General features: G+C 41.3%; 1 protein-coding gene across 1 annotated transcript in view; it reads right to left on the minus strand.

Annotated features, from left to right (window-relative positions):
- RBM20 (RNA binding motif protein 20) overlaps nt 1–15350 on the minus strand; it is a 126336-nt gene that overhangs the window by 27302 nt on the left and 83684 nt on the right. The window contains exons 3-6 of the mRNA XM_075258699.1: nt 11114–11175; nt 10944–11029; nt 7837–7937; nt 1017–1160 (exon numbers count right to left, since the gene is read on the minus strand). Coding sequence (XP_075114800.1) covers nt 1017–1160; nt 7837–7937; nt 10944–11029; nt 11114–11175 — 393 coding nt within the window. The remainder of the gene's footprint in view (nt 1–1016; nt 1161–7836; nt 7938–10943; nt 11030–11113; nt 11176–15350) is intronic.

The following is a 15350-nucleotide window of genomic DNA, read 5'->3' on the forward strand; positions in this document are numbered from 1 at the left end:
GCTTGAATTACTTTTCTCACCGCATGATTCATGTGGAAAAGACAAAGACCCCATTATAGTCTATGGGGTCCGTGTGATTTCATTGCTCACCGCTTTTTAATGCGTTTGGTATTCTGTTCATGGGTTCCCATGTGGATTCCCTGAATGGAATACCGAATGCAGATGTGAACCGAGCCTAGACCGATGCTGGAGATGAACAGAAGGCTAGTGTCACAGCCAAAGCATGTCAGGACTTCTCCGTATATGCTCCGCATGTTTCTGAAGCTGTGTCTGAGTGGAGGAGACATATTATAGAGCAGATACTTCTCTACCTAGTGTGTGCAATGTAGTGTAGCCAGTTAGTCTGTGTGCTGTTTTTTCCCCCATGGACCCATAGACTTTCACAACTGAGATAAGTAGAGAAAAGAGAAAAAAATAGTATATGCCACAATTTTTTTTCTCTTGGTAAATGATAAAAAATGGCCATGCAAATGGCTACAATCCCTATGACGGGTCTTTGTGCTGTCCATTGTTCAGAGCCCTTATTTGAGTCTTTTGCTGCAGATCTTTACATTGCAGTCACTTTGTGCTGCACATTTTGGCATCAGCATATAGATTGGATTTCTAGAAATCTCATCCACTATGCTGCTTCTGCATAAGTTGCAGCTTAAATAACGTTTTACTTCAATAGCAACAATAATAAAGGTGTATTCCCATGTTATGATAATATAGCTTATAGTATGGGTAGTACAATGACTGGCAACGATGCAGTGCTGGAGCCTTGATGGCACATCTTAAGGATAGGTCATTCATCTTTAATTAGGTGGATAATCCCTTTAATTGTGAGGATTCTTGAGCGCTGGACACTCATCAATGAAAAAGTTTTAACATATCCTACAGAAATCCCATCACTTGTGATTGAGGGGTCTACCCACAAATCGCCACCATAAATACAAAAGATGATGCAATTACATGGCTAGGTTAATTTTATCAACAAAGTCAAAATATTTATTGGAAAAGTAAAGCCCAAAATTTACCTGATTTGTTGACTTCATCAAAATGTAATTTGTGACCTTCCCAAATGGTAGGCCAAGGTTAACAACATCCGTCTCATTGCAGCTTCCCTCAGGGAGGTTACAAATATGGACCACCCGACCAGCTGACGATTTCCTCTGTGTAAACTAAGAAAATACCATATTAATGTTATTATTAGATTATTACTCTCACTGTCATAGGCCAAGGCCACCGATTTATTATAACTCACCCTGGCGTGGATTATACAGGGGTTCTATACGAGTTCCTGAGCCGGTGCCTCTTGGCGATTTAGATGTGCCTTGTGACAGTCGGGGCCTTTATTAAGACTGTCAGGGTGGTGTGGGACACTAAACCACCCACAAGTCCATATAGACCAAAGGATTAGAATCCCATATTCCTAGTTATAAAGCCATCAGTTCCCACAATAAAAATAAAACTTTATTCTGACTAATGCTGATGTATTCCTTGTGCTGTTGCAGTTTTTCACTGAAGACAGAGGAGTTCAACAACTGCTTTAGTGTACGTGCCCGAAAACGGGGTATACGTCCTCAGCATCAATGAAGAAGTGTCCAAGCGTCAGGAGCACCAGAGAGGAGCTTAGTGTGACCCATCACACACATCTCTTAGGTAAATATAAAAGTTTATTTTTTCTTAATGTGGGCACAGATGAATATAAAACCGAGCAATTTGAGACACATGGTGGGACTTTTTTTTGTTTTCCTAAATAAACTAAATTACCCTTATGATTGGGGAGTTTAGTGGTTAATGATGAGGGGGAGGGTTCATGGTTACTGATCAAACATCCACATAACAGCGATCAAAAAAAATAAATGCATATATACGGCATAAGTTTATAATTGTTGGAATACTTTACTAAAAAAAATGTGCAAAAAATTTGAGACGCATTTATCAATACTGTTGAAATTTGCATCGCCTTAAACTATGAATTCTGTTTGTCGTTTTTGACACCTGTCAGTCAGGACCTTCACAAAGTGTTTAAAATATTTGCTGCAAAACATATAGACAAAATACTTAACCCGCAGGCTGTAAAGAGTAGATATTTGGTAGATGCAACAAAAGCTCTACAATGTTTGGCACATAAGACACAAATCATCGCTCACTTATTGAAGAAACAAATATGTGGCACATGAAGTAAATTGCCGGAAATTCATAAGTTTACATCATTTTAAACTTGTTCTAATTTGTACAAACAAACTGTGTTTTTGCAACGTGAGGCCTCAGGCTTTTGCCAGACTTCTGGGGTGTTTTCATTACTACATCTTTCCCATTGTGTTTTGTTACAGTTCACATATATTTTTTGCAGGATTTTTTATGGATAAAATATATATCGAATTGCATAAGATTTTCCTCCTAAACTTTCTAATAAATGAAAGTGATTTTCTAATCATTTTCTGAGGATGATCTTTTGCTTGTGCTTCAGTCAGTTGTATCTTTGTTTTATTCAGTGTTCCCTGCCACTTCTAAGCCTAGGAGACATAATGCTGGATGGCTGACAAGATATTGCTAAGCTCTCCCATTACAATTTTCCTAGAGTGGATAGAGAGCTTAGCACTTGCAGAATGACGGGAGAGAGCTGGGACAACATATACACTTGTCTCTAGAGAGAGGCTTTAAGAGATCTCTTGTAGCCTGAGATTTGTGGGGGACGTGACCGTGTTATAGCATTGTGGTGTGCTTCATCTTTACTATACTCATTTTTTCTGTATTTCCCATTTTTTCACATCTGTATTTTCCTTTTGTTTCTTTCTTATTCGTCACTTGGACTTCCAGGCCATGACTGATTAGAAATGGCTTAAAACTCATTGAGACCATTATTTCTAATACACTGTATGTATGGATGTTTTTATCCACCAGTATCATTTGTAGGATTAAAGGGAAATGTGCAGAGAGTCGTATAGCGACTAGAGAAGAGCGACTAGTATTCGATTGAATACCTCCATTTGCATAGTTATTGGTGTACTTGGTCAAATACCACGCGGAAACGCTGGAAATATTAATTTCCCCTCCAACCTCCCCTGGCGCCTTTTTTTTTTTTTTCTTTAACACCAATGTCTATGGAGGGGAGGTATTCAATCAAATATACTCGCTCATCTCTAATAGCGACCAGATAGCTTCCAGCTCTGATATTACAAGGCCCTCTTTAAGTCAAAGCTACAACCTGACGGACGGTCAGACACAACTGCTTCACTTTTCATTCCCACAAGTGTTTCTTAATATCCCTTCCATTATAGGTACACTATGTGAAGAAAGGTATTGGGACACCTACACATTACACCTACAGGAGCGTTCATGATATCCCATTCTAAACCCATAGGCATTCATTTGGAGCTGCCTCTGCTGGGGTGTTCACATTTTCAGGTTTTCAAATAAAGTTCTTGAATCCGCAGCTAGTATCTGTTCACTGCAATTTTGCTCTTTATACGATCCAAAGATAACTTTGGCCTAAAGAACTAACTGCATCAAATGCTTCCTTATCATATGTCAATTGTCTCAGCACAAATAACATGAAACACTAGTGGATGTCAGTATTAGACTAAGTTCACATCTGCGCCTCAGTCTCCAACACAGAAGCTGCCAGAGAGAAAAGTCCTGCACCACTTGCAGTATGAAAATAGCGGACCCCATTATAGTCACCTCATTACAATCACCCCATTATAGTCACCTCATTATAGTCACCTCGTTACAATCACCCCATTATAGTCACCTCATTACAATCACCCCAATATAGTCACCCCATTATAGTCACCTCATTACAATCACCCCATTATAGGCACCTCATTACAATCACCCCATTATAGTCACCTCATTACAATCACCCCATTATAGTCACCCCGTTACAGTCAGCTCATTCACTAAAATAAGGGGTCCACCATTATCATATGGAAAGCAGCAGAACCCATTGTAGTCAGTGGGGTCCATTCTTAACCACTGTTTTAGGGGTCTGGCTTTCCATTGTTTGGGCCCCCCCCAGTAAACCCGAACAAAATAGAACCCAGCGCAGACTTGAATCTAGCCTAAGATGATGTCTGTGACATAACATGATGAAGACTTTTATGTGGATTTGTATTTTTTAGAACTATCACCTTTGTATAATATTGTAGACATTGAGAACAAAATATAAATACCTTGTCATAAAGATCACAAAACCAATGCTCTGTGAAGGTATATAGCCGTATACAGCACGTGCCCTGTGTACACACACTATATCTAGTATAGATTACATGGCTCGCCTTTTCTAGAAACCTGACTACTTTGTTTATGATGAAAGCAAAGGCCAAGTATGTCTCCAGTACAACCCCACTTGCAGTATTTGGTAGGGTATATTGTTACACAAGTCATTCTGGCCTCACGATCAAAGTGTTAAGGTAAATAAAATCTCTAAGGCTCCTTCCCGCTTGTCTTGCTTGCAGGCAGCACAGATCTTAATGCCTTCTATGACTAGCACTGGTCCATTGCGCATTGCCTGATACTAATGCTCTTGTGTATATATCCAGTCCTCTTGCCCCTCTTGTGATTTTGTGTTTCTCTGACCCTGGACCAAGAAAATTTTCAGGAACTAATACTCTTGATCTCTTTCCTGATCTGCTCTGATTGGGTCAATGTATCGGAGCAGGTAAAATGTATCAATGTGAACGATAGGTTAGCTAACAGAGGAGAATCTAGACTGGATACAAATGTAGCAAACCCTCAGCTGTGACACGTATTAGGTGTGTGGATTCTCAGGCTCTGGATTTTAACACTTATTCCCATTCACTGACAGATAACAGAGATTTTGAAAAGTGAATAAAACAAAAGGTATTTTAGAAACTTCTCTATTGTTTCCTCCTTGATGTTAAGGAGAGTAGTATATTAAATATAAATAAATTCTATAGTATCAGGCCGGTCCAGTGAGATGTGGGAATATCTCAGTCACCTTACTGCACTCCTCAGTGGTGACAGGTATCCTGACATCTGTGCAAACATTCACCACATCCCCCCGCTTGAACTTCAAATGGTCTTAGCACCAGGCTTAGAGGGAAGTAGAAGGCTTGCCACTGTCTTGGCTGAAATAGTAATGTCCATGTTTCTTATTAAAGTCATGATCTGTACTACTGTCTACCCCTCACTTCCTGAAATACTTTGTGATAGAGGGTATGTGAGGTAACGCAGACACCCAGCGTTCTAGGTTACTCTTATCAATTATAAATGTACATATGTCAACCACATCATCTCATATACTGACTAATTCTTTATGTTCTTTTTTCATTGATTTTCACTATGTGATAACTTGCTCGCAGATATAATTAGCAAAACTTATTTAGTGGGAAAACAGACCCAAAACAATACCAAAGTTGCCTTAACTGTGCATTTACTAGCCTGTAAATGTGCACTATATTGTCTCATTAAATCTTATCCCAACACTACAGTGCACTAGTGTCTACACAGAGATCACTACATACCTCCTGTCCCTGCTACTGACTACAATATGTGCATGGAGATTACTGCATACGTCCTGTCCCTGCTATACTGACTACAATATGTGCATAGAGATCACTGCATACGTCCTGTCCCTGCTATACTGACTACAGTATGTGCATGGAGATCACTGCATGCAGTACGTCCTGTCCCTGCTATACTGACTACAGTGTGTGCATGGAGATCACTGCATGCGTCCTGTCCCTGCTATACTGACTACAATATGTGCATGGAGATCACTGCATACAGTACGTCCTGTCCCTGCTATACTGACTACAGTATGTGCATGGAGATCACTGAATACGTCCTGTCCCTGCTACTGACTACAATATGTGCATGGAGATCACTGCATACAGTACGTCCTGTCCCTGCTATACTGACTACAGTGTGTGCATGGAGATCACTGCATATGTCCTGTCCCTGCTATACTGACTACAATATGTGCATGGAGATCACTGAATACGTCCTGTCCCTGCTACTGACTACAATATGTGCATGGAGATCACTGCATACAGTACGTCCTGTCCCTGCTATACTGACTACAGTGTGTGCATGGAGATCACTGCATATGTCCTGTCCCTGCTATACTGACTACAATATGTGCATGGAGATCACTGCATACAGTACGTCCTGTCCCTGCTATACTGACTACAGTGTGTGCATGGAGATCACTGCATGCGTCCTGTCCCTGCTATACTGACTACAATATGTGCATGGAGATCACTGCATACAGTACGTCCTGTCCCTGCTATACTGACTACAGTATGTGCATGGAGATCACTGAATACGTCCTGTCCCTGCTACTGACTACAATATGTGCATGGAGATCACTGCATACAGTACGTCCTGTCCCTGCTATACTGACTACAGTGTGTGCATGGAGATCACTGCATGCGTCCTGTCCCTGCTATACTGACTACAATATGTGCATGGAGATCACTGCATACAGTACGTCCTGTCCCTGCTATACTGACTACAGTATGTGCATGGAGATCACTGCATGCGTCCTGTCCCAGCTATACTGACTACAGTGTATGCATGGAGATCACTGCATGCGTCCTGTCCCAGCTATACTGACTACAGTGTATGCATGGAGATCACTGCATGTGTCCTGTCCCTGCTATACTGACTACAATATGTTCATGGAAATCACTGCATATACGGACTACAGTATGTACGGACTACAGTATGTGCATGGAGATCACTGCATATGTCCTGTCCCTGCTATACTGACTACAGTATGTGCATGGAGATCACTGCATATGTCCTGTCCCTGCTATACTGACTACAGTATGTGCATGGAGATCACTGAATACGTCCTGTCCCTGCTACTGACTACAATATGTGCATGGAGATCACTGAATACGTCCTGTCCCTGCTACTGACTACAATATGTGCATGGAGATCACTGCATACGTCCTGTCCCTGCTATACTGACGTACATATATTGTACACAACATGAAGCGCTCCGTAAATTAGCCATAAGACACCTTCACATGGCAGTATTGTGCATCACTATTTGTAAGCCAAAATCCAGACTGGGTCCATGCAAAAAGTATTTCTATTGTAGATTTTTCTCCCTTTATGTTCTACTCCTGGATTTAAGTTACAAATAATGACATAGATTGCTAACCAGTATACTGGGATGTGAACGTGATCATATAATGTAAAACATATGTATAACCTATTTATTAACCTTCTAGAGAACAGGTAAAGGGCTGGGACCAAGATCACAAGTTATCATCTACCCACAGGATAAGGCGCTGCTCTCTGCACCCGCACGATCTGACACTCTATTCATACAAGGAAGAAGGTCCCTCATTGTCAGCCCCCCCCCCTCCCCCAACAATCACCATCACCTATCCTATAGTAACTGTCCGATCACTGAAAGGTACTCAAGACCCTCAAGTCAACTTTGGTGGGAAACTTCTAAGTAGACAGACAAGAATCTTCACCCTCCTCAAAATAGTTTCCAATACTATCCAAATTCCAGATATTAAAACAAAAATAATTAGAAGAGGAAATGTAGAAATCTGAGTAGCAGAATATAAATATTGTTTAGCGCGGTTGGGTTTGTAATTTATGGTTAGGTTTCAGATTATGACAAGCAAAAGAACTTGACTCATGAATGTTCTTTACACAGACATTATACAAGTCAACAGGTGTGCACATTACTATAGAGTGACATATGTTATCCTGCACAAACCAAGCCTTATGCCAAGGCTACTGCATGAGGGTACACTCGTGTAAATAATCCCAAATTTGTAAAACACGTGTGGAAGTCACCCAGGAGGACGAAGAACATTCACCACCCAGACAGATAATATATCAGACTAATTACTGTACCTTCGCCCCAATGGGTGGTCCGGAGAAGGGAGCGCCAGACGGGAGAAAGGAGGCAGCTGGTGCAGGGGGAGGGTAGAGCGGATCAATATCCGATACAAAGCCTGAGAAATGGAACATTATAGGAATTAAAGAGCAGTCAAATTATGTTTGTGTCACAATTTTAACAAACAAAAATTGTGAATAAACTGAAGCAGAGTCACACACATATAATACAGCGGAGTAGTTACCGTCTGTACTATATGTATCTGTCTGTTTTATCACATGTAGAACAAAACATAAATCAACATTTTATTCTTCTATCATTGTCACTCCACTGCAGTTTTGCTAAATTCTGAGTAACAACACATAATAAGTATCACAAGTAATATTGTCTGATCAAGCTTTAATAACAAGCAATCTAAGCTGGACCAACTCTAAACTCAGTAAGAAGCGGGTAATACAGGATTTGCCCATTTTACAAGATAGTGCACTCTGTCTATGAAGAGACCGTGAGGAGTAGAGATGAGCGAACACTAAAATGTTCGAGGTTCGAAATTCGATTCGAACAGCCGCTCACTGTTCGAGTGTTCGAATGGGTTTCGAACCCCATTATAGTCTATGGGGAACATAAACTCGTTAAGGGGGAAACCCAAATTCGTGTCTGGAGGGTCACCAAGTCCACTATGACACCCCAGGAAATGATACCAACACCCTGGAATGACACTGGGACAGCAGCGGAAGCATGTCTGGGGGCATAAAAGTCACTTTATTTCATGGAAATCCCTGTCAGTTTGCGATTTTCGCAAGCTAACTTTTCCCCATAGAAATGCATTGGCCAGTGCTGATTGGCCAGAGTACGGAACTCGACCAATCAGCGCTGGCTCTGCTGGAGGAGGCGGAGTCTAAGATAGCTCCACACCAGTCTCCATTCAGGTCCGACCTTAGACTCCGCCTCCTCCGGCAGAGCCAGCGCTGATTGGCCGAAGGCTGGCCAATGCATTCCTATGCGAATGCAGACTTAGCAGTGCTGAGTCAGTTTTGCTCAACTACACATCTGATGCACACTCGGCACTGCTACATCAGATGTAGCAATCTGATGTAGCAGAGCCGAGGGTGCACTAGAACCCCTGTGCAAACTCAGTTCACGCTAATAGAATGCATTGGCCAGCGCTGATTGGCCAATGCATTCTATTAGCCCGATGAAGTAGAGCTGAATGTGTGTGCTAAGCACACACATTCAGCACTGCTTCATCAAGCCAATACAATGCATTAGCCAGTGCTGATTGGCCAGAGTACGGAATTCGGCCAATCAGCGCTGGCCAATGCATTCTATTAGCCCGATGAAGTAGAGCTGAATGTGTGTGCTAAGCACACACATTCAGCACTGCTTCATCAAGCCAATACAATGCATTAGCCAGTGCTGATTGGCCAGAGTACGGAATTCGGCCAATCAGCGCTGGCCAATGCATTCTATTAGCCCGATGAAGTAGAGCTGAATGTGTGTGCTAAGCACACACATTCAGCACTGCTTCATCAAGCCAATACAATGCATTAGCCAGTGCTGATTGGCCAGAGTACGGAATTCGGCCAATCAGCGCTGGCTCTGCCGGAGGAGGCGGAGTCTAAGGTCGGACCTGAATGGAGACTGGTGTGGAGCGATCTTAGACTCCGCCTCCTCCAGCAGAGCCAGCGCTGATTGGTCGAGTTCCGTACTCTGGCCAATCAGCGCTGGCCAATGCATTCTATTAGCCCGATGAAGTAGAGCTGAATGTGTGTGCTTAGCACACACATTCAGCTCTACTTCATCAGGCTAATAGAATACATTGGCCAATCAGCGCTGGCCAATGCATTCTATTAGCTTGATGAAGCAGAGTGTGCACAAGGGTTCAAGCGCACCCTCGGCTCTGATGTAGCAGAGCTGAGGGTGCACAAGGGTTCAAGTGCACCCTCGGCTCTCCTACATCAGAGCCGAGGGTGCGCTTGAACCCTTGTGCAGCCTCGGCTCTGCTACATCAGAGCCGAGGGTGCGCTTGAACCCTTGTGCACACTCTGCTTCATCAAGCTAATAGAATGCATTGGCCAGCACTGATTGGCCAGAGTACGGAATTCGGCCAATCAGCGCTGGCCAATGCATCCCTATGGGAAAAAGTTTATCTCACAAAAATCACAATTACACACCCGATAGAGCCCCAAAAAGTTATTTTTAATAACATTCCCCCCTAAATAAAGGTTATCCCTAGCTATCCCTGTCTCATAGTCACAAAGTTCACATTCTCATATGACCCGGATTTGAAATCCACTATTCGTCTAAAATGGAGGTCACCTGATTTCGGCAGCCAATGACTTTTTCCAATTTTTTTCAATGCCCCCAGTGTCGTAGTTCCTGTCCCACCTCCCCTGCGCTGTTATTGGTGCAAAAAAGGCGCCAGGGAAGGTGGGAGGGGAATCGAATTTTGGCGCACTTTACCACGTGGTGTTCGATTCGATTCGAACATGGCGAACACCCTGATATCCGATCGAACATGTGTTCGATAGAACACTGTTCGCTCATCTCTAGTGAGGAGATTTATCAGTCAGCACATACAAGCAATTTTATGTCGGCATTTACTGAAATGCATCTTGTGTTCTGCCTAAAGATTTGCATAGCCAAAGTGTGCAGGGCGTACTAACCAAGTGCATGTGTACAATGGCTAATATATTAAGGGAAGCGGCTGATGTGCAGGGTAACCTACAGAGGCAATACTAATGCAGTAATACTTGGGTATGTATAAGATTCTCACTTGTTGACGTTCACACGTGATAATACTCAGTAAACAAGGTTATCATTGCTCAGTACATGAGGTTACTCGCTGGTCAAGGTTATCATGTCCCAGCCTCCTGTCATTTCCTTGTTGTAGTTTGAAGTATATGAATAATCTCTCGAGGGCAGATACTGCGAACCCCTTGTGTTTGTAACCTCCGGAGAGCTGAGCTCACACCAAAATATTTGATAAGGTTAAATAGTTCTGCCATGTGTTACACTCTGATCTGGCGGGCAGGTTTAATATACTCAGATGCTGTTTGTGAGCCAAGTGCACAACATTGTCTAGTAATAGATCACCCTGTTTCTAGGACAGAGCTTCTCTTACCCTCATTGTTTATGCTGTGAAAGTCAGGGTTTAGAGAAGAGGGTAATACCCCATCTGCCGAGCTCGGGGCGCAGTTTGTACCAGTCCTAAAAGAAAGAAAAAAGACATAAGAATCCAGCAAGTTTCTGCTGTGACCTCCAGGATACGTGCTATATGTAATATACACCCACCTCTCAGAGTAACTCATCACATTCTGTATATGCATCCGGCCCTTAATGTGCAGGTCCCAGTCCTGCAGAGAAACGGAAAATATAGATAGAAAACCACATTGGTGACATGTTTTACCATAAAAAAAAAGGTAACTGGAGATTAGGATTACCTATATTACATAAAGCTGCGAAGCACAACCAGAGCTACGTCCTAATGGATCTATTAAAAGGCCTTATTCACATGTCTGCATATCACATTGACACCATACGTAACCATTCATTCCAATCTGTTTATTCAGACGTCTATGTTTTTCTTAGTGGGTCATAGGTCCGCAAAAAGCAACAGAAGCATGTTTTTGTTTTGTTTTTTCTTTGTTTCCACTAACGCTGATGCATCACACCAATGAAAGTCTATGGGACCATGAAAAAGTAAGGGATGACAACTGTGTGTCATCAGAGTTTTCCTCTGCAGACTTTCTGCCTCCGTTATACTTCTATGGAAAAAACCTGCTTTTCTGTAGATATAATTGATGTGCTGCAATTTACAAAAATAAAAGAGTTTTTGAAACCACATCATTTCCACTGTGGATTTTCTGCAGTGCGTGGATGGCATGAACCAGAATCCCATCCACTTTGCACGTAATGTAAAATGCAGTGTTTTGGCCGCAACCAAAACGCTGTGTTTTTGCAACATGGGGCCCCCAGCCTTAGGCTAAGCCCCCACATAGCAGGTGCAGCCAAAAAGCCCTGGGCTCAAGCTGTTATCTTACACTAAGTGCACTATTCCTGTATCACAGATAGTGGTGAATGGAGGTGCAGAAACACACAGCAGAGCAAGCTACATTTTTTTCATAAGTCCTGACAGAATAAGAAGTGCTAGAAGAAATATAACCAACTACCAAAGTTACATATACTATAAATGATTTCCTTCCCATCTGCAATCACAGTCAGAGGACAAAATGGTTAACAGTCAAGTCTAACCTATAATCCTACCCTATTACTGACCCATCAAAAAACATAAAGCAGATACCAAATGCTCTATATTAGGGTATGTGCACACAGGGGAAACCTTTTCACACTGATTATAACGTAACCAACAGCTCAGATATCAATGTCAATGCCCTCACATCTATTATTTCAGTTATTTAGCATCCATTTTATCCTGCCTGACACTTTCATTGGCCAAACAATATTTCACTAACTATAAGTTATTCATCCAGGATTGTTAATATCTGCATAACAGAAACCAAAATTCAGGGACATGGTGTATACATAGAGAGCAACCCATATGTAATGCCCTAAAATAATCCTAATCGAGGTAAAATGTTCAATTAAATCATAATCGCCCAGTGCTACATTGTAACGACACTTACTATATATGTTAGAGATCTATGTTATAGATTCACTGGTGATAACATTATTATCGGTCATTTACACTACTAAAGTTCATCCAGTACAACCTATTTTCTTCCAGGGTTCACCCCCCTCAGGCCATTTTAATCTCATCATGGATAATATTTCTTCTAAATTTCCAATCCAGCAATAAAAATAAATCCCCGGATCTCCTCTCTAATAATCTGCTAAACACAAGTCATCATTTACCCATGAAAAAAATGTAATATCCCAACTTCCGCAGACAGAAAGTTCTATAGTGTGACTGCGGATACAGGAATAGAGATCTCCAACCTCAGACAGAAAAGGGATCCATAGCAGTTTTCTTTCTATTTCGCAGATTCACTAAAAAGGTGATACTAAATGTTGTTATTTTGTAGAGACATAAGAGCCCTGAATGGGATGATGGCAAGGAAATCTCATTTTATATTAGTAGGTGGAGAATTGGAACGTCTGAAAATGTTTTTGGCCACACGTTGCAGAACAGCTGCATTTTTTTTCTCCAGATTTCGCTGCAGTTTACTGAGCCAAAGTAGATTTAGCAGAAGACGTGCAAGGGCTTCCTTTATGAAGATACTCTTGGCTTTATCTCAAAAAACTGCTGCAAAAAAATAAGGCAGATTTTCCACGTGCGGCTTCAAATATGGCAGGACCAGCAGAAGGAGTGAGAATCTGAATAATCCTATCCACACATTGCAGAAAAAAAGAGCTGAGGGAAAGCTGCATTTTATAAAACGTGTGTATATTAGAAAAACACAGAACGTTAATTATAATAGCAGAATTGTGAGTATCTTATTATGTATTGAAAGGGGGAATAAAAAATGCAGAGAGGAAAAGAAGCAAAAAATGTTATATTTTTTTATGTTTCAAGCTTTTAAACAAAATGACATTTATTTTCTACTTTTAGACCACCTATAGGACTTGAACCTATCAGGGTGTCATCAACCATAGGATATATTGGTCTTGCAGTACTGTATGTTGTAAAATCAGGCGACTTCTGCAATAAAAGCGTAGTAATACCAGGCTCGAGAGCCTTCAATAGTGTCCCGCCTCTCATGGTGATGGCTTATGCACACAGTCACATTTGTGGACATGTCCCTGATAAGCACAACAATCCCACTTATTTTGTCATGTGCTATCAATTCATGTCCATGAATAACATATACACTTTTTTCTTCTTTTTTTGATACCTTTGGACCAAAATAAAGCATGTCAATGTTGATTCATTATAAATATGGAGCTTGTTTAACCTTCTACTACACATGTACACAAGAAGTTGTATCACTTTTTATATTTGCACCCCCTTTGATTTATGTGGCTAAAAAACCTTTACATTAATTTTACATTGGAACTAAATGAGTAATTGCAGAAACCCCGAGGCTCACCTGCTGGCTTCTAGCATGGGTAATTTCCTAAGCCACCTATTAGCCATTTACAGGAATTTGTGGGCAGCAAGCCAAGTTTATAAAATGACATGGACCCTTGTGATCCTAGAGAGGCATCCTGATTACATGAGAACTAATGAAGCATACCTAAGAGGTGCCAACTTCGGGTTAAACCAGGGTCAGACTGACATTGGTCATTTCATACAGCAGTTGCTCCTGAATGTCAACGCCCCTGGATTATATCAGCGATACTCTAACGTCTGACATATCTCGCTGGCTGAGTGCTGGGATGTTATCGGTGGTAGAACTGTGTATACTATACCTCAAGTGCACACAGTCACTGGAGGAGCGTAATACAGGGAGTATATAGCTTTACATTACAGTGAGGGGTATATAACAGTGGAAGAGCGTAATACAGGGAGTATATAGCTTTACATTACAGTGAGGGGTATATAACAGTGGAGGAGCGTAATACATGGAGTATATAGCTTTACATTACAGTGAGGGGTATATAACAGTGAAGGAGCGTAATACAGGGAATATATAGCTTTATATTATAGTGAGGGGTGTAATACAGGGAGTATATAGCTTTACATTATAGTGAGAGGTATATAATACTGGAAGAGTGTAATACAGGGAGTATTTAGCTTTACATTATAGTGAGGGATGTAATACAGTATTATATAGCTCTACATTATAGTGAGGGGTATATAACAGTAGAGGAGCATAATACAGGGAGTATATAGCTTTACATTATAGTGAGGGGTGTAATACAGGGAGTATATAGCTTTACAGTTATTTATATGATCATGGAGAAGTATCTGATGTCTCTCCCTGATAATTTCGGATTCACTTCTGCCTTTGGGTAACAGTCACAGAAATGACCCATGTGATTTGATTCTGAATTCTCGCCCCTTCTGATCAGTAAGTCTTCCCCACTGACTTCTAAGGAGAGTGTTATGGGAATTCTCTACAACCTGTCCGCTCTCCATCAGAGGGGGGTATTGTTTTATTGTTCACAATTGTTATTTTATTCCACATTTAAGGAATATGTTGGAAAAGAGGGATGAAAAAAGAGCAGTATATTAGTATACCAGGTCATCCCATGGAGCTCGGTACAAAATAATATAATGTAATAATATAATAATATAGTGGGTTCATTTTATATCAGATTTTTTAAATCCATTTAGCAGATGAAAAAAACGGGAAGACAAGGACACAAAACATAATATGCACTGATCTCTATGTAAACGGATGGCTAGCTGATAGACCCTTATACATATATGTGTGTTATAGCGTGACCCTAAGGTGATATATGGCCATCTGGGACATGTCAGTTCTGCGCATGTAGGAGTGGCTGTATGAGAACTCATGAAGTGTGACATCCATGTATCCCCCGTGTATCCCCACGCCGATCATTCACGACAGCCGGTTAGCTCATGGTATTGTGCAGCTGACTTTAGTCTATATGAACCATACCT

The sequence above is a fragment of the Leptodactylus fuscus genome, chromosome 10 (assembly GCF_031893055.1).
Source record: "Leptodactylus fuscus isolate aLepFus1 chromosome 10, aLepFus1.hap2, whole genome shotgun sequence".
Classification (NCBI taxonomy): Eukaryota; Metazoa; Chordata; class Amphibia; order Anura; family Leptodactylidae; genus Leptodactylus; species Leptodactylus fuscus.